Genomic DNA, 25,469 nt, shown 5'->3' with positions numbered 1-25,469 from the left:
AATGACTGCGCCAAGGTATTGATAATCCTTGACAAGTTCAGAATGGGCTTTAAAATATGCATCCTCAGGTGTGCCTTCTCTAATTCCTCACCTACAGGATCTTTTAGGCTGCATGATGCACCTGCATTTACACTATGTAGCTTCTGTGGGTACGCCAAGGTGCACCTCTTTGCTCAGGCTTATGATGAAGGGTTGAGGTGAGAATATGCTTTTAATTGTTCCACCTCCTACATTGTGTCCTACTGAACTTGCTGCTGCTTTTATTATTGTGGGTTTTGTTGTAGCTTTGTATTTTAATATTATGTAACCTATCCTGGGACCTCTGGGTGAAGGGTGGATAATAAATCTCATAATAAATAAATAAAATAAAGAAGGTGTTGGAGAATGAGACTGCAGCTTGGGGGGTCCTGCCATATAGCCCCTACCCCCTTTCAAGCTGGACACTTCTCAGCTTAAGGAGAGGGGTGGCTGTGGTTAAAATGATTATTGTTATAATTATTATTACTTTAGAAGAGTCATAAGATGCTTAATCAAACAGCTCTCTAGGCAGTATACAAATAAAATCATAGATAGAACATATCCACAGATTAATTTATATATATACATGAAACCACAATCATTAAAACACAAATAAAATCAGTAAAACTTTGAAAACAAATATAGGTAACAAATTACCTATATTTGGGTAAGCCTTGCCAGCACAAATAAGGTTGGCCCTGTACCTTTTCTGAAAAGAGCCTCTGCTCAATATGGGCACTTGACAGTAGGGTGGTTGCGTGTCCTACTTTACCGAGGGCAATTCTCTATTTGAAGGATCTCTATATTTGAAGGGCTGCCTGGTCTAAGTCTGGTTAAGAAACCATAAGGGAGAGCAGGGGCTTTGAAGTGGCAACAGCTGCATCTGGAGACCAGACTGACTGAGCAGGCCCACAGGTCACCTGGTCACAGTCTTCCCCAGTAAGGTGAAATGGCTTGTAGTTCTATTTAAATTGTAGTTGTTTCTGAATTTGCATCTATACATATATTGCACACGCAAATGACATGTAAATCTGTTTCCTCTTATTTTCTCTCTTTGGTGATGCTTTTCCTCTTTTTTTGGTAGTGCATAAGTGACCACTCTACTTTAAAGTTCATGCAGCTGCTCCCAGAGACACCCCCTTTGAGCCAGAAAGCATGGGTTGGGATAGGGGTCCTATCTCGTTTCTCACCCTCTGCTAAATTTTTCCACTTGCAGTAAAAACTATAAATAATTTAAACATCCTTGGCTATAGATTCTAGAAAATAATGAATCATCCTAAAGAATAAAATTACTTACTGAGCTTTTCAATATTTGGCAGTAAAGCACTCCAAGTTTGCAAATATTCTGCCCTAAAGCCATCCATTGAAAAAAGAATAAGCGGTGACTGATCAAACCTGCATATAAGTATCACAGAGTCAAGAGTCAGGAGATTTAGATGCTTGCTGAAAAGCATTAGTTGCTATGTTCCTAAAAAAACAATGATTAGACAGTTCAGAAGATGAATGTAAAAAACACTTAATCTATTTTAGGTCACAGGGGAACTAGAAGGAAGGCTAGCTATCGAGGGAATGCTGCATACCTGCGGCTGCCAAAAGAAAAAAAGACTATGAAAAAGTATGGCTTCACCATCAGCTAGTATGAAAAAGGAAGCTTTGCCTTCACCATGAACAAGCTCATCATAAATCAAAGACCAGGAAACGTGTGTGTGGAGAAGACCCTGAAAAGATGTAAGAATCTGCAAATGTAGGAAGCTGCAGTATCACAGGTCAGATTATTGTCCATCTAGCTCAGTTATTGTCTATTCTGCCTGGGATCAGCATTCCAAGGTTGCAGGCAGAGATTTTTCAAATTATATGTTACCAGATCCCCCTTAAAAAAAAAAAAAGACCTTGAGATGTCTGGGATTGAACCTGAGGCCATCTGCATGCCAAGCATGCCACCACTGAGCTATGCTTCCTCTATTCTGGTCCTTCCGTAGATGGCAGCAGTGCAATGGTAGTTCAAACTAAATCCTCTTTCAGTGATCCCACTTCAAGAGCCACAGTAATGTGGGAAATCTCTGGCAACTGTGCATCTGCTCGAAGGTTGTGCACAACCTGCCAATAAACTGAGATTATGTGGGGAGACCCCTACCTGCTGAGGCCAGGCAAGTAGGGATGGGAGAACATCCTAAGTCTGTATGCCTGGTGACACTACGGATATTTTTGACTAAGATATTTAGATTGTAGATGTTTCATTAATATTTCTGTTGCCTTTTTAAAAGGCAGCCCAGACAGAAGGAACATGTTTATGACTCTGCAGAAGACTATTGATCCAAGACTCAATGTACATACATACTTTTATCTTAAATGGTTATAACCCAGAATGATAAGCAATCTTCTGACCAGTTGGACTTTTACATGTAATAGATGATAATCTACTCTACTTTATCTTTTTATAACTCATTAACCCATTTTAGAACTGTTAAAGTACGTTGAGACTCAATGTAAAGTGTGGCCATTGGATTGTGACCTCTGATTTAGGGGGCAATAATCCACATATATAGCTACTGTAAAACCCACGCATCAAGGACATATTTAAGATCCAGAACATCATCATATTTCTTCAAACACTTTTCAGTGTCACTATGTTGCTCCTGATCTTTGGATCTTCCATAATGAGTGTACTGTTGAGTTGAATCTCACCACAGTAAATACTGTGATTTTTCACGTATTTCTCTGGAAGCAAGTCTCACAGATTTAAACAGAGCTTATTTCCAAGTATGCGTGTTTTGGGTCAGCAGTGTAAAGCTATAGCTCTGTTTACACATACCTGCAAATAAGGCTCTTCTGAGAAAACGTGCTTGGGGTTGCCCCATTAGATAAAATTCACTATCAGGTACATATACCATATGCAACTAGATGGCTAGACTGTGCAGAAAGGGCTGAAAGAAATACCTGTCAGCTTATTAAGACCAAAGGTCAAGCTACTTATAACATGCAAATGCCTATAATAAAACCCTGTTAGTCCCTTCTAAGGAAAAGCAGCTTCAGGGAGGGGAAATTTGGAATCGAGAAGTAACGGATATTGCTCAACCCTTTCTATTTTAATAAAATTGCAATAAAAAATAAATAACCCTTTCCACTATTTGTCTTCTTCAACTTCCCCATCCAAAGCCATGAGGCTTCAAACACCTGAACATTTATATCGCTCTGTAAAGTGACATTGTGGAGTATTCAAGGGTTCATGGGAATTACACATGTCCTTATTTTTACATTTATATATTTCCTCCAAAGAACTTAAGGTTGTGTACATGGTTCTCCATCTCCCCATTCTAGCCTCACAACAGCCCTGTGAGGTAGTTTAGGCTGAGAGACAGTGGCTGACCCAAGGTTACCCAGTGAGCTTTGTGGCTGAGTGGATACTTGAACCCTAATCTCTCAAGTATGAGTCCAGCACTTTAAACACTACACCACACTGGTGATGTCATAGCCTGGTGTTTCGCATCTACTCTTCATAATAAAGCATAGGAGATCAATTTTTAGAGTGGCTTTCAAACATTTGGTTGGATTCTACATGTTCCTTCTGCGAATGGATCCAACAAAGGCTCTCATGGTGGAGGAAGGGGGGATAATTTTTTTGCCAGTTCCTCCTTCCCTTCCCCCTGCAGCCCCCTTCACCAGCTTCCACCTTCCTGCAACCCTCTGCAGCAGCTTTTCAGGAGAATGAAGGGGGAAGGAGGAATAGGCAAAAACTGCTCACCCCCTTCCCCTGAAGTGTTGGTTTATTTTATCCTGAAGGGAGGCAGCAGTATTTAGACATGTTCTCATAGGATTAAACAAACTCAGGAAGGATAATGGACACTAGCCACATTCCACTGGCGATCACTCGTGGCTGAGTAAGATTGTCTTCCGAGATAAGGTCTTTAACAATGGGTCTGTAAGTGACTGTGGAGGCCAATTCTGGATCCACACAGCTGTTGATGTGTGTGCGTTGTTGCGTGAAACAGCATACGTTACGTTGGAGTTAAGTTGCTCAAGAAACTTCTCAGATGCATTAGATCAGGTTAAGAGTCTTTTATTAAGACATTATGGCTTAAGGCTTTAAGATCCCCCCCTCTAGGAGAGAAGTTCTCAGTTCAAAGACATTACACAGAAGACACAGCTCAACACAGATAACTGCTAGAACTCTCCCAGTCTATCTTGATGCTGCTATGACAACGGCCTTGGCTATCCGTTCCCAGACTGGGCAAAGACATAACTTCTCTTAGTTACAGTTTTTCACACTTTCAGACTTGATGGAAAAAACACTCAGTGACAGTGCGGTTCAATGGTCAACAACAGCCTCCCACAGTGATGACATAGGTTTCCAGATGGAAGATGGTCGCGATGGGGATTTGTTTGATGTGCCTTCTGCTTAGCTCATTTGTCCCGTTCGCCCTGTATTCGTGCTTCTTCAAAGTCCACAGCACCTTTGATAATAGCTGGCCTCCATTTGGGACGTCCATGGGCCAAGGCTTCCCAGTTCTCGATGTTCATGTTACATTTTTTTAGATTCACTTTAAGAACAACTTTAAACCCTTTTGCTGTCCACCGATGTTCCATTTTCCATCCTTAAGTTGGGAGTAAAGTAGCTGCTTTGGAAGATGGTGATTAGGCATTCGAACAACATGGCCGGTCCAGCGAAGTTGGTGTTGAAGGATCATTGTTTCAACACTGGTAGTCTTTGCTTCTTCCAAAATGCTAACATTAGTCCGTCTGTCTTCCCAAGTAATTTGCAGAATTTTCCGGAGGCAGCGTTGGTGGAACCTTTCAAGAAGTTGGGAGTGGCGTTTATAAATGGTCCATGTTTTACAGGCATACAGTAAGGTCGGTAGTACTATGGCTTTGTAAATAAGCATTTTGGTCTCCCTGCGACTATCCCAATCCTCAAACACCACGCTTCATTCGGGAGAATACGGCGCACAGCTCAGACAATGTTGAATTTCAGCATCGATGTCAGCTTTTACAGAGAGATGGCTGCTGAGATAGGGGAAGTGATCAACGTTCTCCAACGTTGCACCATTAAGCTGGATTGATGGTGCTACAGAGGGACTAGTTTGCACCTGTTGATGAAGCACTTTGGTTTTTTTAATATTAAGTGAGAGCCCAAGCTTTCCATATGCTTCTGCGAAGACAATTAGGATAGTTTGAAGATCTTTCTCTGAATGTGTGGAGACCACATTATCATCGGCATATTGAAGTTCTACGACAGAGGTTGACATTACCTTACTTTTTGCTTTCAGCCTACTGAGATTAAAAAGCTTTCCATCTGTTCAGTATATGATTTCCACACCAGTAGGAAGTTTCCCCTCAATAAGGTGTAGAATCATAACAATGAAGATAGCAAATAATGTAGGAGCAATGACTCATCCCTGTTTTACGCCTGATCCAACTCTGAATGGATCGGTCTGAAAGCCATTGTTGTCCAAAATTGTTGCTGTCATGTTGTTATGAAGGAGTCACAAAATATTCACAAATTTATCAGGGCATCCAGTTTTCAGAAGGATGGTCCAGAGAGCGGTTCGATTCACAGTGTCAAAGGCCTTAGTCAGATCAATAAACGCCATATACAGAGGTTGATTCTGTTCCCAGCATTTTTCTTGAAGCTGTCGTGCAGTGAAGAGCATGTCCACTGCCCCCTGGAAGGGCAGAAACCATTTTGAGATTCGGCGAGGATATCCTCTGAGATCGGCAGGAGGTGATTTGCAAGGATCCTTGTAAGGATTTTACCTGCGGTAGCAAGAAAACAGATACCTTGATAGTTCCCGCAATCTGTTCTATCACCCTTCTTAAAAAGGGTGATAATTATGGCGTCCCTAAAGTCTTCCAGGATCTCCTCCCTCATCCATATTTTTTCAATGAGCTTATGAAGTTGTTGTGTAAGTTCAGGCCCAAAGGAGGAGAGGGGAGTGGAAAGCATCCAAATCGGCAGAAAGAAAAAAAGGGGGGGGGACCCCAGGATGACGAAAGACCATCGTGGGTGAATGATGATCAAAAATCTTGTTTATTGAGAACGTTATAAAATATATGCCCAACGCGTTTCGGTTGGATGAATTCCAGCCTTCATCAGGGGCTATAATACACAAATATAAAACCTAATTACTCAACTTTAAACATGAAATTACTACTTACAGCATTCTGTTTCACCATGTTAAGACATTTTTAAAACATCTTTATACTCATGTACCACAAATAAGATATCTTATTTATTCAGTGTTTCATACAAAATCAATCCGGAGCAGTGTCTTAATATCATCAAATAAATTTGTAAAGACCTCAGCCTTTGCACTGGCATAGATTTTTTTCTTAGCAGCACAGTTAATGTATTTCTGCCATATCTGGAAGGCTTTCCTTTTCTTGTCAATAATATGTTCAATCTCACTCTCATTCTCATCAAACCAATCCTGATGTTTCTTAGTTTGGTATCCAATAGTTTGTTCACATGCTGCAATAATGGATGTCTTCAGTTTAATCCAGTGTTCCTCGACATTTTCAGGGAGTTTTGTCGGTAGATGTTTCTTGAGAGTTGTTTGAAAGCAGGCTCGCTTAATAAGATCTTGAAGGGCATGGATGTTCATTTTATGCCTTGGTTTTCTTCCTTGGAGCCTACGTTGAGGAACAATATTAATGGCCATAGTGGATCGAATTAATCGGTGATCTGTCCAGCAGTCATCGGCACTCGTCATGGCCCTAGTGAGGAGTACATCACAACGATCTCTGGCACGGACAATTACGTAATCCAGGAGATGCCAGTGTTTGACCGAGGGTGCTTCCATGATGTTTTAAATTTATTTTTATGATGAAAGAGTGTGTTTGTAATAACAAGATTATGCTCTGCACATTTAGTCAGAAGTAGAATGCCATTCGGGTTGCTATCGCCAACTCCTTCTTTCCCAATGGTTTCTGGCCATAAATCGAAATCACACCCAACTCTTGCATTGAAATCTCCCAAGAGGATAATTTTATCCTCCTTAGGTATCTCTGATAAGATGGTGTCCAGCTGGTTATAAAAATGTTCCTTGATGTCTTCATCAGCATCTAAAGTTGGTGCATAAGCACTTACAATAGTTGCCTGCTGGTTTTTGGCAAGTTTTAACTGGAGAGTTGAGGGTCGTTCATTAATGCCGGTACGAACTTCTGACAAGAGCTTCACAAGATTATTTTTAATAGCAAAGCCTACTCCATGTATTCGTCGTTCTTGTTCAGGCAGTCCTTTCCAGAAGAAGGTATAACCTCCTTTTTCTTCCTGCAGTTTTCCTTCTCCTGCTCTTTGAGTTTCTTGGAGTGCTGCTATGTCAATATTAAAACATCTCAACTCCCTCGCGATGATGACAGTTCTGCGTTCAGGATGTTCACTATCTGTATTTTCCAGCAATGTCTGTATATTCCATGTTCCAAAATTCAATTGTCTTATGCGAGAGCTAAGTGGTGACCCCACTGGATGCCGTAATCCAGTCAGGGAGAGAGATGAGGCAGACTATGTTTAGGGCACCTTTTCTAGCCCCCTCCCCATACGGGGTGAGCACAGTGGATCCTGAATAGGACTGCTCAGTCATGGATATAGCTGCTGAACTACTCAACTGCCTTGGTCCTTGAGCCAGGATGACTGAGTCTGTATCCGCTACCCATGTGCCAGTCCATGACTAGGGGCTTCTACCTACAATGTTGGAATCACAAGTGGGGAGAGTGCTATTGCACTCAGGTCCTGCTTTCAGGCTTCCTATAGGCATCTGGTAGGCCATTGTGGGAATAGGATGCTGGACTAAATGGGCCACTGGCCTGATCAAGCAAGGCTTCTATTCATATGACTGTAAATCAAGACTTTTCTAAATCAAAGTGGTGTGGTGGTTAGAGTGTTGGATTAGGATTAGGAAGATTAGAGTTCAACTCCCCATGTACTGTCAAATCCTTACAAACAATGAAGCTTACAGGGTGACCTGGGGCCAAGCACTCTTTCTCAGTATCAATTCTCTCACAGGTCATTATAACAATAACATGGAGGGAGGAGGAACCATATCCAAAGCTGCCCAGAGCTCCTTGAGCAGGCCTTCTTATTTATTTATTTATTTAGACCATTTATATTCCACTTATATTTAAATAAAACTCTAAGCGGTGTTCTTGAGCTTTGAAGAGATGGCTCATAAATATACGGTGTCGGTCCAGTTTATCTAAAGGAGCGCCTCCAGCATCACCAAATATGCCGCCTGACGAGATCTGCCTCACAAGACCTTCTCTCGGTCCCACCAGTTAAGACAGCTAGACTGGTGCGGACCAGAGAGAGGGCATTCTCAGTTGTGGCCCCCACCCTCTGGAACTCTCTGCCATACGACCTTCGCCATGCCCCCTCCCTGGTAGGTTTCCGCCAAGGATTGAAAACTTGGTTGTTTCAGCGGGCATACAGGTCTCCTAGATAGTTTTAGTTTACAGTGTATAGATGTAGGTTGGTGGATTATAATTGTTTTATATGTTAAAACTGTATTATATGTTGTATTTTTAATTATGTACGCCGCCTAGAGTGGCCGTTCATTCGGCCAGATAGGCGGCCTAAAAATAAAAGTTTATTATTATTATTATTATTATTATTAAATAAATCAATACATATGGAAGAGAAATCATGCATCTCTCACCCTTCTCTGGCTTTTATGTGATGCGTTAATTCCAGATCCATTAAAAGCTCCTGCATTTTTCCACAGGAGAAAATGGGAAGGAGGCACAACTCCCCAGTTAGCACATTACATGGGAAACATGAAAGGAGGATGTGCATGTTCTTGTTGCAGGTCTGAACAATTCACAGTCCAGCAGTAGAGAAAGCACTCTCAGTCTGCAATGCAGGGAAGGAGAAAGGAGACCTATGTGGAATTATTACACCGAGGGTAACTGCAGTACACAGACAAAATAGGCTGTCATGATGGCACAGCAGAGGCAATTATGTGGTGGGGTGTAAAAGAAAAGAAAGACATCACCATTAGGAAACAGCACTGAACGCTTTGTCAGAGTTCAGTGTACTTCTTATATGGTCTTCTAAACTGCAACATCAACTTGGAATGGTGTTTCTCAATAAAATATGCATTTCTTTGTGTGCTTATTTACATAACAAAACAAATATTTAGACATCTTAAGGGAACCAATTGCAAATACTTTAATCTTACCCTGTTGGGCACTGAGGAGTGTTAGAAGAGGCACATGTGTCTTTCACCCAGGGTGTTTCTTCTGAAAAAGCAAATTCAAAAACATACATTTGAAATGGAATCATTTAAATGAAAGGGGGGGAAACTGAGCCAGTTCTTAGGTTCACTTGGGATATTTATGAAAGCCTGTGTCTCTGTGAACCTCATAAACACAGTGAATGATAGTCATAGAGTAGACCCATTGAAATCAAGACCATTGATTTCAAAGGGTCTGCTCTCAGTATGCCTTGGCTGAATATCACCCAGTGGTGGGTTGGATCCATAGATATGCCAACCACAGAAATTCTGGCAGCAAACTGCAAACTGTGGTAGATGATATATTGAGCTGGAAAACTTCATGCCACACAGACTTCATGCAGGCATGGATCTCGAGATGGCATTGCATAATTTTGCACAACTTGTGCTAGCATGCCTCTTGAGACATTGTGCAAGATCTTGTGTAAGAAACTGTGTGAGACCTTGTGCTAATGGATGCAGACACCCACTGCTCTCTCTTCTCAACTTGCACTAAGTCAACAAAACACTGGAGTCAGCTCAGTGTTAATAGACACATTATTTAGTAGACAAGGAAATGATAAAAAAGAGGCTATGGGAATGATGGGGTAGATATTTCTCTGAGGTTTTTACTTTCTCTTCATCCTTATTCTTTATTTTTTCCATAGCTCACTAAAGATAACAGCTTGCACACACACACAAATAAGACACACACACCCCAAAAGCTGTCATTTTAGAAAGGCTGTATGCAAAAATGTGATCTCAAAGAGCATTCTGCTAGCAGCTGGGTTGGTCCCACAGAATGAGAAACACAGCAAACCACCTAGTTGTTAAACAAGGGCAACAAGTCAACCAGTTGTTTTTTTAAAAAGCTTAACTACACCTATGCCTTCTAAAAGCTGTAATTCAAGCACTTCTGCATGTATTGATGGACTCATTGTTTCAAATGAACTACTGATCATATGAACATGCTTTTGGAACAGTTCCCTCCAGGTTTACCTTTACAGGCGCTTTTGTAGTTTACACAGCAATCTTTTTTCGCCAAGCAGTCTTCAGAACAAGAGCAGAAGCTTCTGGCCATTTGTGTCTCACCGCAGCGTGATTTAGTACAATACCAACTCCAAGCTAGGGAAAAAAAGGTAAATGTATTTTTAATATGTGTGTGTTGTAATAAAATTGGCTGAAAATAGGCACCTAAAAGGTTTTCCTGAAAATTCTACTGCAAATAGAAATCTCCATGGATAAGCATGAATACCTCTAGAAACAAGGGGAATGAGAGCAAGTGTCTTCATAAACTCTGAATAGACTTGTGTCCTTAAGATTTTTTTGACACTCCTTCCTTGCTGATATCAGAAATATGGTGTGTGGCATAGGGAGGCTCATAAAGGTGAGTCAAGTAGTGGTCATGTCTAGATTATGGTATTTCGGCTTAATAGGCCCATATATGAATGAGTCTTGGGCTCACACATGTTTGCAGTGTGCTTGAATGCAATACAGAAATCTCCAACTGGAACAAGTCAGGATCTGCCTGTTCCAAAGCTGGTAACCATACTTTCTGGGAATCAGATGACATGTGAAACAGTGGTTATTTGGAGGCTTTCTGTTTGCATTCAGTTTGGCCATGAAGCGAGGAGAGAGAAGGGGCTGAATGTGCAAGGCTTGTTTTCATATCTGAACTAAAATAAGATTATCTGAACTGGGCCAGTAATTACTCCAAAACTTTACTGCCAGAATGGAAGCTGCTCACTGTGAAGAGATTGTTTTAACAATAATTGTGCATAGCGCACAGGGAGTCATTGGCCCATGTTTACTTGGGGTTGCCAAACTTTTTTGGCTTGTGGGTATATTTGCAAATCAGAAAAACTATCATGGGCACCACACCGCAACCAAGCACACACTGCAACCTATCCTGTTGACTACAATAGAATGCTTGTTTCAAGCCTGATTTTAGCAGGGGTAGAGGTGGAGAGGAGACCCTGTGGGCACCAGGTATGCCTTTGAAGGCACTTGTGCATCTGTGGGTGGCACATTGGCCACCCCTGACTAAAGTGTACAGTGCAACCCTGGTTTTCATCGTATTGCATAGCAATCTGGCTTACCTGAAAAGGTTCTGTAGAACTTCATGCAATTACACTGCTAGGAAGCTGTCTTTTTTCCCTTACCATAGAGCAGCTTGGTTTACTTTGGACCAGATTGTAGCAATCAAGCATAAAATAGGTCTTCTGCCACTTGAGCCAACCAATACATATCTGAAATCATTGCTAGGAAAGGAAAGGATCAGCTTCCTGTTCCATGGCTCATGCCTCTTGGGTGGAGTGGCCCACATAGCCCTTGGATTGTTTTAGTCAAGAATGAAATAACTGGGTAGGAAAAATCACACCTACTTGGTTCAACACAGGTAGCCTCATAATCCCAGCAGCAGCCTTGACGTTCTGTACATTTGTCGTCACAACTACAGCCATTTGCCTCTTTAGTGAATGTCTCATTGCATCTGTATCTGCAGCTCACTGGAAGGAGAACCAAAGATTGTAGGAATTTAACAAATACACTTCTATCAGAGGTGACTCCAAAGTGGTTTACATATGACAATTCCAACAACAACATCTACAAAATTCATAAAATATAATTAAAACAATAGAACAATAAAAATCAATATAAAATGCAAAAAAAGACAGAAGGCTGGAATTAATCTAAGCTTAGTCTCTGAAAGTTTGGGAAAACAACTGGGTCTTCACTTTGCATCAGAAACTGATTTGTGTTGTAACTAGCCATGCCTACAAAGGGAGGGAGTTGCACAACTGGAGAGGCTCTACACTGGGTGCTCACACAATGAGCAACACCCATCAGCAGGACCACAGCAGCACTCTCCTGCTCGAACTCAGGAGTGTGTTCACAGGTAAAATGCCTAAGCACGTAAGGAGCTCCTTCTTCTCATTTAAGAGAATGGGAAGCCCGTACACCACGGATGGGAAACGCATGGCCCTCTAGATGTTATTGGACTTCAACTCCCAATGGTCATGCTGGCTGGAGCTGAGGAGAGTTGGAGTCCAACAACATGTAGAGGGCAAAAGGTTTCCCATCTCTGCCCTACAACAATGGCACCTCAACTTGGTGCCCTCCAGATGTTTTGGGACTACAACACCCATCATCTTTTACCATTGGCCATACTATCTGGGGTTCATAAGAGATGGAATCCAACAAGAGCTTAGGGAAGGATAACCACAATTGGGGGAAGGTGCCTCCTTAGTTTTTAAAAAAACTCAATTCTGTTAAACGCAGGGTTCCTGGTTCCTCAAGGGCCTACTTTCACTCAAATACAAATTGTCAGCACTCACCACTTGGGTTTACTATTAGAGTGATTGATGTCAATTTTAATTCCAATGATGTTAAATAAAAAGATGTTTTAAGATCAGTCAAGACAGAAAACTCAGAAGGAGAACCATTCACCCATGAATTATCAAATATTCTTGGCCATAATACTATACTTTTGAATGTGAGAGCGCTGGTATTTCAAATATTATTTCATTTAGTCTCACTTATACATTTGCTTTGGCACAGTGTCAGGCACACAGAGTTCTATGACTGGTTTGTGTAGGCCTGCTGTCATATTGTGTGGTTTTCAATTACTGTTGCATGGAAATGTGATGTGATAAAAGCTTTTCATGTGCTTTATCACCTTATCTACCTGCCTCTGGCAATTTTTTTTACAAAGTAATGATTTTTTAAATAATGTAACTGTAACATTTCAGATCATTCTGAACTGTGAACACCCGCTGCTCTGTGTCCAATTAGTAAGCAAGTACATAACCATTTTCTTCTTTTATCATCACAAAGAAATGGAACAGACACCCAACACTATTCACATTCCTATTATAAATAGAGGGTGGAATCCATGGGAAATCAAGTCTGTCTGGGCCCAACTTCAATAAACCTTTATTACTCCATACCCTCCCCATTCCTCCACATACTCAACTAGATGCCAAGGAAAAGAGTTTGCATAGAAGAGCATCAATCATGTGACACCCCACACACACACATGAGGTACAGCCCAGACAGAATCAGACCTACTATTAAGCAGAGTGAGACAGCTGCCTGAGCAGATGCTCACATTTAGAGGGGGAGTGGAGTGGTAGTGATCGCATAAAAGTTTCTGCTCTGATTTATATAATCAACAAAAACACCTAGTATATGTATAAGAGAACCAGCAAAACTTGGGTAGACATCACCATAGTCTGGAACATATTTTGTAGACACGATTTTTTTAAATGGCTGCAGCCAAATTTTAACTGCATCTATTTCAGCTCCTCAAACACAGATGTCACTCTGGTGTCTAAATATATTTTGAAAGATGACATCTAGAAAATCTGTTTCAGACTATGGTGATGTCTACAGACATCTGTGTACCGACATTAACTCAAGCAGTGAATTATGGGGGAACTACAGTGCACATGTGTATAATGGGTGAGGGAAGAAAACAAACAAGGCACTGTTCATTGCAGCAGTGTGAAAGACAGTTGCAAGAAATGCTGGTATATCAGCCAAAAAAGCCATGGTTCCTTAACGCAACAGGTACTGCAATGTGAAAGGAATTTTAGAAATCGTGACAGAAGCGCTAACAGCTTAATCTGCTAAACTAATGCAATAAGCCCCATGTCTGAAGGCAGCCTGGATGGTTTTGTTGGTTAGACAAATCGGAATAGAATTTTTTTACGGGACTTCAATACAGGGACAAGAGTATAGAAGTTCCTCTGGCCGCTCCTCCTGAGCTGCTCCCAGTCATTTCCTTCTTTTGGAGGACAGTGCTATGTTTGTCATGCAGCCTGACTTGCGCACCCTAAGTTACCCTGTTGCCCTCAGGTGTGGTGGTAGACAGTGTCCTGTTGCCACTGTTGAAGTAAGATTCAACTGTCAACCTGGTTGTCTGCTGTTTACGGAATGGGAAGGAGGTACCATCTTGTCCTTTGCCTCAGGCAGCAAAATGTCTTGGGTTGCCCTTGAGCCCAGACACAGATTTACCACCTCAGTGCAAACTAGGCCTAAAACATATTCTCTAGGCCTAAGAGTTTTGAGACCCTTATATTAAGTTAAGACTATTGTAAGCATACCTTGTGCTGTTTTCCTTAGCCCAAGTCCCAAACCTAGTCCAAGTGCTACAGCCACCAAAGAAGCTAAAAGAACCTGTTACAAAACAAAATATGCATCACAAAGTATAAATTACAATAAAAATAGCATATTGCCTAAATGTGGTCAACAAATGGTCCATCCCTATAAATGGAAACATATATATATGCTCCCATATAAGCTGCCATATAAGGTCCCATAAAAATGATCTCTTCAGGAACAGAAGTTCTTTAAAACTTTAGCAACTACAGGAGGATGGAGAGATAGTGCAGCTAAATGTTAGACTATTTCATAAACTGAGGCTCCAGTCCTATATTTATTTCTTGGAAGTATGTCCCACAAAGTAAGTCCCATTGAACTCAATGGGACTTACGTCTGAGTGAACAATGTTAACATTGCACTCATTTGCATTGGAGTAAATCCCATTGAACTTGACAGGTTTACTTCTGAAGAAACATACAGAGGATTGCACTTAAACTGTTACAAAATGCATATTAGAGCAGTACCTTTATTAGGTTAACCTAAGTATCACAAAACAGTATGCAAGCTTTTATTTGTTTTATTTATTTTACTTAATTTGTATGCCGCTTGTCCACACAAATATGCCCAAAGTGGCTCACAACACAACAGGAAAAAATGCATATCAATATAATATTATAATAACAATCCAATGTCCATTCACGATATAACAGTCCGACAAACAATTCATTTTGATAATATAAATTTTATAACATTTAAAATACATTATAAAACAAGCTATCATAAACCTTTGAGTTATCTATCAGACCACATGGCAAACAGAGCAATTGTGGGAGGAGCGAGACAGAATGACTACTGTTGAAACTATGGAGTCTCTATCTGGTCACATTCTTAAGAGAATCAACTGCAACTGTTGATTCTCAAAAGCCTCCATCATGGAGGCATCATTCCAACCAGAGAGATGTACCTGGCACCATCCCTGCCCATCAAGATGGCCTCCTGGATCTTAAGCAATAATTATGGTTCAAGGAGCACCCCTAACTATGTAGCTGCTTCTTCAAAGGGAGTGCAACCCTGTCAAGAACAAACCATTCTGCCAGCTCCAGAACATGAGAACTGTCCATCCACCTCCCATCCATGGAATGTGCTAATTTGGTCTGTATAAGGTGTGAACAAAGAAGGAAGAAGTTTGAGGAGTTGCAACTGGAGTCAGATTAAACTGAGCCTGCAGGCAGCAGGGCATAGGGTTGAATGGAACTTTGGGAGCTTTTCCAGTATTTGGGGGGGGGGAGGTACTGCCATAAATCTCAGCCTATGCTCAACCTGTGAAATATGTGTAAATAAACTGAAGTGTACATACTTGTTTGATTAGGAACATAGGAAGTTGTCTTAAACTATGTCAGACCATTGGTCAATCTCACTCAGTATTATCTACAGTCCAGGGGTTGCCAATCCTTTTGGGGGCAGTGGGGATAGTTAGAATTTTAAGAAAAGTGCCATGGATGCCAGTCACAAAATGGCTGCTGTAGGGGCATGGCATATCACAAAGGGGCACAACATAACAGAAAATGGCTGCCATGAGGTTGTGGCTTAATGCAAAAATGGATATTTACTGAGGCCTTTAACGGGCACCATAAGAGCTACTGATGGCCACACTGGCACCTGCAAGCACCTCATTGGCAATCTGCATCAACTGGTGCATTCTCTAGGATTTCAGATGGGGTCTCTCCCTGACGTACCTAGAGATGCCAGGGATTGATCCTGGGACCTTCAGCATTAAAAACAGATGCTCTACCATTAAGCTATGGCCTCCCCCCATGTCATTTTCCAAATATCTTTAACAGTCCTTCTGCTCTGTTAATTCAGTAGGTGGTGGCAGTTATGAATTTGCTGGGACGTTTTATGAAAGGTTCAGTCCTCATCATAAAGCTGGGGCAAGCCAAAACCTCTTTCATTTGTCTAACATAGTGAGCCCCTGGCTGCCAAGGTAATGAACATTAAAAACTCTTTGAAGGACCTCATTGTAATCACATTAAGGTTTCTGCCTTTTTGTTTATAAAAAATATGGCATGTAAGTATGAGTATTTACCAGAGCTTGGAAGATTACTTTTAAAAAGGAATAAATAATAATTACTGTTAAATGGCCCCGAAAACGAATACCTTACCATTACAATTATTGTGAAAGGCATTGATTATTTTACCATTACTCAAAAGTAATCACTACAATTACAGTTGTTACGTTTAAAAAAACTAGAATGTATACAAGGTGCTGGCCTTGGCTGCTGCACACCTAAGTAGCCTAAAACAACATTAAAAATAAACACATACAAGAGGTAGTAGAATATTTTTTTTATCCATAAGAAGTGGTGGTCTCTCTGCTGATAAGGGAGGTGGGGAGGGAGGCAGAGGCCACCACTCAGATCTTTACATGTTAAACCAAATGTAACACACGTTCACACTTTCAGCCAACAAGCGTCATCTCTCTCCCTAAACCACTTCCAGGACCCTGCCCTGCCACCAACAAAGGCACACCCACCCAAGTAAACATTTTCCCCTGGGGTGCAAAAAAGTTAAAATACTGCAAATGCAGCAAAGTAGCCAGGGACAAGTAGGACCCCACTCATACAGCAGGTTACATTCCAGGCCCCAGCCGAAAAGAGAAAACTGCGGGAAAGTGGGGCCCTACTGTATTCCAGCCTCTGCTACAGCTGACAGCGTAGCGTGCGAGCTCCCCGCACTACAGCTGAAGTGCGCAATCAGCTGTACGCACACACATATATAGGCATATGCATGCAGAGGTATTATGAGGGTTGATAGTATAAATTATCATCATAGATAAGCCAAGATAGAATTATCTTTCTGTCCTCGGAGCTGCCTCTGAAGACTGTTCGGAAACTTCAGTTGGTGCAACGTGCTGCAGCCAGAATGTTAACTGGGGCTGGTTACAGGGACCATACGACTCCCGTTACAAAAGCTCCACTGGTTGCCACTCTTGTTTCTGGACACAATTCAAAGTGCTGGTGATGACCTATAAAGCCCTATATGGCTTAGGTCCAGGCTATCTGTCAGACCGTATCTCCCTATATGAGCCTGCCCGGGCCCTGAGATCCTCAGGAGAGGCCCTTCTCTCAATACCTACGTCCTCACAAGCACAACTAGTGGGGACACGAGATAGGGCCTTTTCGGTGGCTGCCCCGAGGCTTTGGAACTCCCTTCCTAGGGAAGCAAGGATGGCCCCCTCCTTGCAGTCCTTCCGTCGGCAAGCGAAGACTTTTTTATTTCAACAAGCCTTTGGAACTGCAAGCTGTTAAGGACAGGTGTTGAAGGGTGCTGCATTGCTGTTGCCTAACTGTATTATTTTAAACTGAGTTTGAATTATTTTAACTGTATGTATGAATGGTTTTAATACTGTAAATTGTTTAATTTGATTTTAATCTAGACTTTTGTATGTTTTTAATTATATGTGTGCTTTTATCTGGAAGCCGCCGTGAGTTCCAGTTTTGGAAAAAGGGCGGGGCAAAAATAATGATAATAAAAATAAATAAATAAATAAATGGCAAGACGTTCCTACTGATCCTTCTCAAAGTTTTTGTAGTAAGTGCCATAAATAAACCCAAATTAGATAGTAAAAAATACAACATTAAACATTATTTCCATGGTAAGATTTTGCAAAGAAATATGCCAATTAGGTTGCCTGGACTTGAGGAGCGCTGGGACAGGGCAACATTAATCAAGCTATATCAGCATTTATGCAATACCTGCAAAAATCACCAAGGAGCATGTACACATGGCATAGCTTTTTCCATCCCCATTGATATACCCAGTAAGCCCATAGCAGCTTTTATTTCCCCAAATACTGATATTTTATTTAGTGGTTTCCAACTTATTTTTAGAAGACCAACAGAATTATGTCTTTGCAAGGATCTAGAGTTGTGGTTCCCATTCTCTATCTTGACATGTCCATCTTACCTTATGCTGCATATCTCCCCAAGCACTACTGTGGCTACTGGACACAGAGCTCTTCCTTCCTTACTAGGGATATGCTTTCCTTTCCCAAGAGGAGTGAAAAGGCACAAATGCAGGCTACTGCTGCATGTGGGAGTAGTAGTGAAGACTTGCTCAGAGGATCTAACTCCTCCCTCACAGCTTTCCTTATCCCCCCCCAAGCTTCCATGTCCAGATGCAACTATTTCTAAAATAGAAAAAATGCTAGTAAACAGCAACTATCAGGAAAACCTGACTTTGCTTACATTTTATTTTGAATATTTCTAATGGCCCCTTCATCATAACTGATCTTAGGGCAGGATATGATACAATTAAAAGTGATACAAACTGAACAATTGCAATAAGAAATCCACTTAATAACAAAACCAGGTAAAACAAATATAATTAAAACCTAGAACTTTAAAATATAAATCCTTAAAGTACAGAGCAGGCGACAACCTCCAGCAATAACTAAACATAATATCATGCAAATGCCTGAGCCAAAATGAAAACAGAGTAAGCACCAAGCATCTCTCTAAGGCATGTGTGGGGAACCTTTAACTCTCCAGATGTTGCTGAACTACAGTTCCCATCAACCCCAGGAAGCATGGTCAATGGCCACGGATGACAGGAGTTGTAGTTCAGCAACTTCTGGAAGGCCAAAGTTCCCCACATCTGCTATAGGGAGAGGGTGCTCTACAACTGGCACCACTACTGGGAAGGTCCTTTCCTACCTCACCACATAGCATACAGTGCCCAATGGCAGGGCGACAACAAGGGCCTCCTCTAGGGTTGCCAGGCTCAGGGCCTGAGACTGATCCTGCATCTTTAGAAGAGAAAGTCAGCCAAGTGCAGGTGTTCTTGCAACAGTGTAATGGGAAAAAACCACAAGGTGGAATTCTGCCTTCCCCCTGCACAACTTTTAAAGATACAGAAGACCTCTTGGCTGCCAGGCCCGGTCATCTCTAAGCTTTTTGTGAAGCCACATTGGATTCTTCTATTGTTTTCCCCCTTTTTTCCTTCTAGGAATTGCTTGCCATTGCGCTTTTAGAATTTCCTTTTTTAGAAACTCCCACCCATCTTGGACTCCTTTGCTTGCCATGAAACCGTACTTACAATTGTTCTGAGTTTATTAAAATCAGCTTTCCTGAAGTCCAGGGTGCGCGTATGGCTACTCTCAGCTTTTGCTTCTGTTAAAATCAAGAATTCAAGTATGGTGTGGTCACTTTCCCCCACAGTTCCCGTAACTGCCACTTCATCCACCAAATCGTCTTTATTGGTTAAAATCAAGTCCAGGATAGCTGATCCTCTGGTTGCTTCCTCCACTTTCTGTAGGAGAAAGTTATCTTCAACACAAGTCAGAAATTTCTTGGAGGGGCCATGTTTGGCAGAATTTGTCTCCCAACAGATATAGGGATAATTGAAATCCCCCATTAGTGTGTGAGCTCCCCGCACTACAGCTGAAGCACACAATCAGCTGTAGTGTGGGGAGCTCCAGCTGCCGCGCTACAGCTGACAGCTGGACCTCCCCGCACTACAGCTGATCGCCCTGCTGGCGCCGCCATATTGGCTGAATGCTGAAAAGCGGGGTGCCAAAAAGTGGGGCCTTACTGTATTAACACACACATGTCATAATCTCTCACCTCCACAGTTGTTTATCTCCATTCCGTTGCTGCCTCCTTCTCCCCCTTCATCTACATCTTTGCCCTCTGGCTCCTTTCTCCCTCCACTCCATTCTTCTCTACCACCATCCATTTTTTTTAAATTGTTTTCTCCTCCCCACCCCCATCTCGCTCTCCACCTCCTCCCTCACTGCCTCCTAAACACCCACAGAGCACGAGGGAAGAACAACACTGCGCAGAAGCCCAGTTTGAGGCTCATGATTTTCATCCACGAATCAGAGAAGACTTCCCCTGATCTCTGGAGACATTACAATTACTCCTCAAAAGTAATAAAATTACTCCTTGTTCTATTACAATCAAAATGTAAAGAAATTACCCACTCGTTCCTCAAAATAGTATTAAATTACAAGTAATTTGTTTTTTGTAACAAGTTACTTCCAAGCTCTGGTATTTGCTGTCTCACCCCTGAATGGTTCTGCTTCTTGGAATGTTTCTTTCTGTGGCAGGTTAAATACTCAATTTAAGTATTAAAAAGTTACAGAAGTAGTTTGGCGGTGTTGAGAACTGAGAGTAGTGCTTAGTTTAACCCTATCGGCAGTCATGCAGTCTAATCTCAGATCTCGGGGTTCTGTTCTTCTGTACTGTATGCAATTTTCTTCTGACCTCACTGATGACAATTCTCCTCCAACAGCAGCAGCAGCAAAAATATATATTTATGGTGGCATATATATGTGTTACAAATACAACTACAAATAGTTGTTTACTATGTTTATTATGAATTTCCTTTGTAGCTAATTTTTATGTGTCATGTTGATTTTGATATTAAAGAGGATGCTCCATTTAGTTATTTGTGTTTTATAGAATGTAGAAATTTTCTGGTATTTTTTGTATTGGCTGTTTAAGATGTTTTAGCCCATGTTTTAAAGCCCTTAGGATTTTGTTTCAATATAAGCAGTATATAAATTGTCCAAATAACTAAACAACTAATAAAATTGTCCAAATAACAAAATAACCGTTTTTTGGAATAGGCTTTATCACTTTGGACAGCTCCTGAATGTTTGGACTAAAACCTGGAGCAGATTCATTGCCCCACTGACACTGAAGCCACCAGTCTCCACTGGCTTCCAGACACCGAGCACTGCTGCTGCTTACCAAGAGGAAGAAGGGACAAGTGTGGGAAGCAAGATGCAGTGAGGGCGCAGAGGCAGAGCCAATCCAGCACTCCTGCTGACGCTCCACTGCCGTGCCTACACCATGTTGAGCTCCCCCCCTGGTGCCTCACCCTTCCTGGTAAGCAGCAGGTACACAACACTACCGCTTTTGCCACCCCACTGACTGCTGCTGTGTTTAGCCATCAGGATACTGGACTAAATGGAGGGTTAAGACAAGTGGCAGTGTTCTACTGGGGTTCCAGATTAACACCCACTGAGTTGGAGAAGTACTTATGTTAATTCACAACCCCTAAGGCATTGATGCAGAGCCTGCTGTTTACAGCAGCAGAAGCAGGGACATCACGACTCATCAGCCAGGCACATCTCTGCCCACCATGCTTCACTGAGATCTTTGCCTCAGAAAAGAAAGGTGGGCAGAACAGAACACTGCATTCCTTGATAACAATTCCCAGTGAGGTAACCACATAAGTAAGCACGTAGCCAGACTAAAAGTTCAGGGGGGCAGATTTTTTTGTGATAAATTTAATTATTTTTGCAAAAAAATTGGGGGGCAGAAATATTATGGAGAGCTGGGGCCCCCATAGCCCCCCCCAGCTACAGGCCTGCACATTAGTCTTTTGAAGCAGAACAAAAAGTCTTGTGACACCATAAAGACTAACAGGTTTATTACGGCATAAGCTTTGAGGACTAGAGTCCAGGTATCTGATGAACTGATGAACTTTAGTAGTGACTGGTTAGCCTGCCAGATGGGTGACTAAGAAATCCAATAAATAAATAATAAATAAATAGTAGGGGTGTGTGTGTGTGTGCGCGTGCGTGCGTGTGTGTGTGTGTGTGTGCGTGCGCGCGCACACACATCTATAGGTATACGCATGCAGGGGTATTATGAGGGTTGATAGTATAAATTATCATCATACATAAGCCAAGATAGAATTATCTTTCTTGAGTAAATGGCAAGACGTTCCTACTGATCCTTCTCAAAGTTTTTGTAGTAAGTGCCATAAATAAACCCAAATTAGATAGTAAAAAATACAACATTAAACATTATTTCCATGGTAAGATTTTGCAAAGAAATATGCCAATTAGGTTGCCTGGACTTGAGGAGCGCTGGGACAGGGCAACATTAATCAAGCTATATCAGCATTTATGCAATACCTGCAAAAATCACCAAGGAGCATGTACACATGGCATAGCTTTTTCCATCCCCATTGATATACCCAGTAAGCCCATAGCAGCTTTTATTTCCCCAAATACTGATATTTTATTTAGTGGTTTCCAACTTATTTTTAGAAGACCAACAGAATTATGTCTTTGCAAGGATCTAGAGTTGTGGTTCCCATTCTCTATCTTGACATGTCCATCTTACCTTATGCTGCATATCTCCCCAAGCACTACTGTGGCTACTGGACACAGAGCTCTTCCTTCCTTACTAGGGATATGCTTTCCTTTCCCAAGAGGAGTGAAAAGGCACAAATGCAGGCTACTGCTGCATGTGGGAGTAGTAGTGAAGACTTGCTCAGAGGATCTAACTCCTCCCTCACAGCTTTCCTTATCCCCCCCAAGCTTCCATGTCCAGATGCAACTATTTCTAAAATAGAAAAAATGCTAGTAAACAGCAACTATCAGGAAAACCTGACTTTGCTTACATTTTATTTTGAATATTTCTAATGGCCCCTTCATCATAACTGATCTTAGGGCAGGATATGATACAATTAAAAGTGATACAAGCTGAACAATTGCAATAAGAAATCCACTTAATAACAAAACCAGGTAAAACAAATACAATTAAAACCTAGAACTTTAAAATATTAATCCTTACAGCACAGAGCAGGCGACAACCTCCAGCAATAATTAAACATAATATCATGCAAATGCCTGAGCCAAAATCAAAACTGCCACTTCATCCACCAAATCATCTCTATTGGTTAGAATCAAGCCCAGGATAGCTGATCCTCTGGTTCCTTCCTCTACTTTGTGTAAGAGAAAGTTATCTCCAACACAAGTCAGAAATTTCTTGGAGGGGCCATGTTTGGCAGAATTTGTCTCCCAACTGATACTGGGATAATTGAAACCCCCCATTACTACTATATCATGTCTCCTCGAAACATTGGCAATTTGCTTTTCAAAAGTTACATTCTCATCTTCTCCTTGATTGGGTGGTCGGTAGTAGACTCCAAGCACCACATTCCTTTTATTACTTGCCCCATTAATTTTAATCCAGATACTCTCGGTGGAGCTACCAAGCTCATCTTCCTGTATTTCTGTGCAGGGATATATATTTTTAACATATAGCGCGACTCCACCTCCCTTTTTATTCCTTCTGTTCTTTTTGAACAAGTTATATCCTTCAATTGCTGTATTCCAGTCATGGGAGTCATCCCACCAAGTTTCAGTTATAATCAAGTCGTAATTGCCCTCCTGTATTAAGAGTTCAAGTTCGTCCTGCTTGTTTCCCATGCTCTGTGCATTAGTATACAGACATTGAAGACCATGTGATTTATGGTTTGGCTTCCTTACTACATTTTTCTGAGGGCTGTTACTGGGCCCTATTAGAGCTGATCTCTCTGTTCCCGTTACTGTGCACAAGCCTTCATCAGTCGTTACCACCAAGTTTATGTCTCCCTCCCCCTTAAGTTTCAGTTTAAAGCCCTCCTGATGAACTTCTCCATGCTGTGGCCAAACACATTCTTTCCATCCTTGTGAGATGCAACCCATCTCTTGCCAGCAATCCATCTTCCAGGAAGCATAGCCCGTGGTCCCAGGTCCAAATCTCTCACGTCGGCACCACCTTCGTAGCCATTCATTCACATGGAGTATTTTTCTTTCCCTTTCTACTCCTCTTCTAAGTACTGGAAGGATGGATGAAAAAACTATCTGGGCCCCAAAGTCCTTGAGTTTCTTTCCCAGAGCTTCAAAGTCTGATGTGATTTCTTCATAGCTCCGTTTGGCAGTATCATTTGTTCCTACATGGATGAGGACAAAGGGATACCTGTTGGTGGGCTTGATGAGTGATGGCAACCCTTCCATCACATCTCTAATCCGTCCTCCTGGTAGACAGCATACCTGGCGAGTCCACGGATCTTCTCTGCATACTTGGGTTTCGATCCCACGCAGTAGGGAGTCTCCAACTACTAGTAGTCTTCTCTTCTTGTTGTGGGGCGAGACTTCATTTCCCTGCTTGATTGAGCTTCAGCCTCTTGGTCGTTGTCTCACGGGGTCTCCTGTAATTCTTTCACCACAAGCTGTCCTCCAGTCTCATCCTCGAGTGGTTGAAACAGTTCCATAGTTCCACTGGTGAAGGGTGTCTTCTAGCTCTTCTGCTCCTAACTGCCACCCTTTCCCATGGAGTTTCCTCCATTTGATTGTTCCTCTCAAAGCAGTCTCCTCTTCTGCTACCACATACTGTTGCTCTTCCACCTCCTGTACTTCTCTTTGCTGCTGTTGTTCCAGCATTCTGTCTAAGAACTCTTCATCTTCTCTTAGTATGGCCACCCGCTGTTCTAGGCCTCTAACTTTTTCTTCCAACAGTGCCACGAGCTTGCACTTGTTGCACCTGTACGCCATGTTGTTCTGAGGCAAGAAAACAAACATGGCACACACCATGCAGGTCACAACCACTGGAGTATCCTTCCCGTTCATACTCTCTTCCACCTTTTGTTTCTTTCTGACTACTTGTTTTGGACACCTCAGGTTCACTCTTGGAACCATAAGGCAAAATATAAGCTGAATAAGGCTGCAGTCCTATACGCACTTGTGGGGCTGGCTGAGTCCAAAATGTAACCTTCTGTTACCTAACCCCTTTGAAAATCTGGGGAACCATTTCAGATTTTGCTAAAGGGAAACAAACAGATTTCAATGGGTGCGAGGAGGATACTCTGCAGGGTTTGATGTGGAATATATTCAAAATTAATTTGCAAGAAGAAAAATAGTATTGTTGTGATTAGCTTCAAACCTCATGATATCTAAACAGATAACATGGTTCTTTAAAAAAAAAGCTAAGGGATTTATGACTTTTGCATTCATACCTAATACAAAAACTCAGGCCCGGCATCAGCACCCCACATGGTGGGGTGACAGGCCCACCACAGTCGACACCAGCTGCTCTTAATACACATTTACAATTTTTAAGGACTAAATGCTGTAAAGAGATGCACAGAGCAAGGTGTCTGTAGGTATAGCCATCACAATCTTCAGTACTTCTAGTACCTCTGAGCCCAATATAGAGGGTGGCCACTTATACATCATCAAAACAGGCGGGGCAAATTGGACACAGGTTTGCATAATATTTACACATGCAAATTTATATGTTCTGTATAGATGCAAATTTAGAAATAATTACCATAATTTAAATAGATATGCAATTAATCTAA

At 41.7% G+C, this 25,469-nt stretch overlaps 1 protein-coding gene across 2 annotated transcripts in view; it reads right to left on the bottom strand.

The window, feature by feature from the left end:
• The window catches only part of ENPP3 (ectonucleotide pyrophosphatase/phosphodiesterase 3), a 103,986-nt gene that overhangs the window by 55,929 nt on the left and 22,588 nt on the right, over positions 1 to 25,469 (bottom strand). For both annotated transcript variants that reach the window (XM_061623856.1, XM_061623855.1), the window contains exons 2-6: positions 14,327 to 14,399; positions 11,606 to 11,728; positions 10,221 to 10,346; positions 9,189 to 9,249; positions 1,316 to 1,413 (exon numbers count right to left, since the gene is read on the bottom strand). In XM_061623856.1, the coding sequence (XP_061479840.1) occupies positions 1,316 to 1,413; positions 9,189 to 9,249; positions 10,221 to 10,346; positions 11,606 to 11,728; positions 14,327 to 14,399 (481 nt within the window). The remainder of the gene's footprint in view (positions 1 to 1,315; positions 1,414 to 9,188; positions 9,250 to 10,220; positions 10,347 to 11,605; positions 11,729 to 14,326; positions 14,400 to 25,469) is intronic.

This window comes from Rhineura floridana, chromosome 4, assembly GCF_030035675.1.
Source record: "Rhineura floridana isolate rRhiFlo1 chromosome 4, rRhiFlo1.hap2, whole genome shotgun sequence".
Taxonomy (NCBI): domain Eukaryota; kingdom Metazoa; phylum Chordata; class Lepidosauria; order Squamata; family Rhineuridae; genus Rhineura; species Rhineura floridana.
This window is presented reverse-complemented; position numbering and strand designations above follow the sequence as displayed.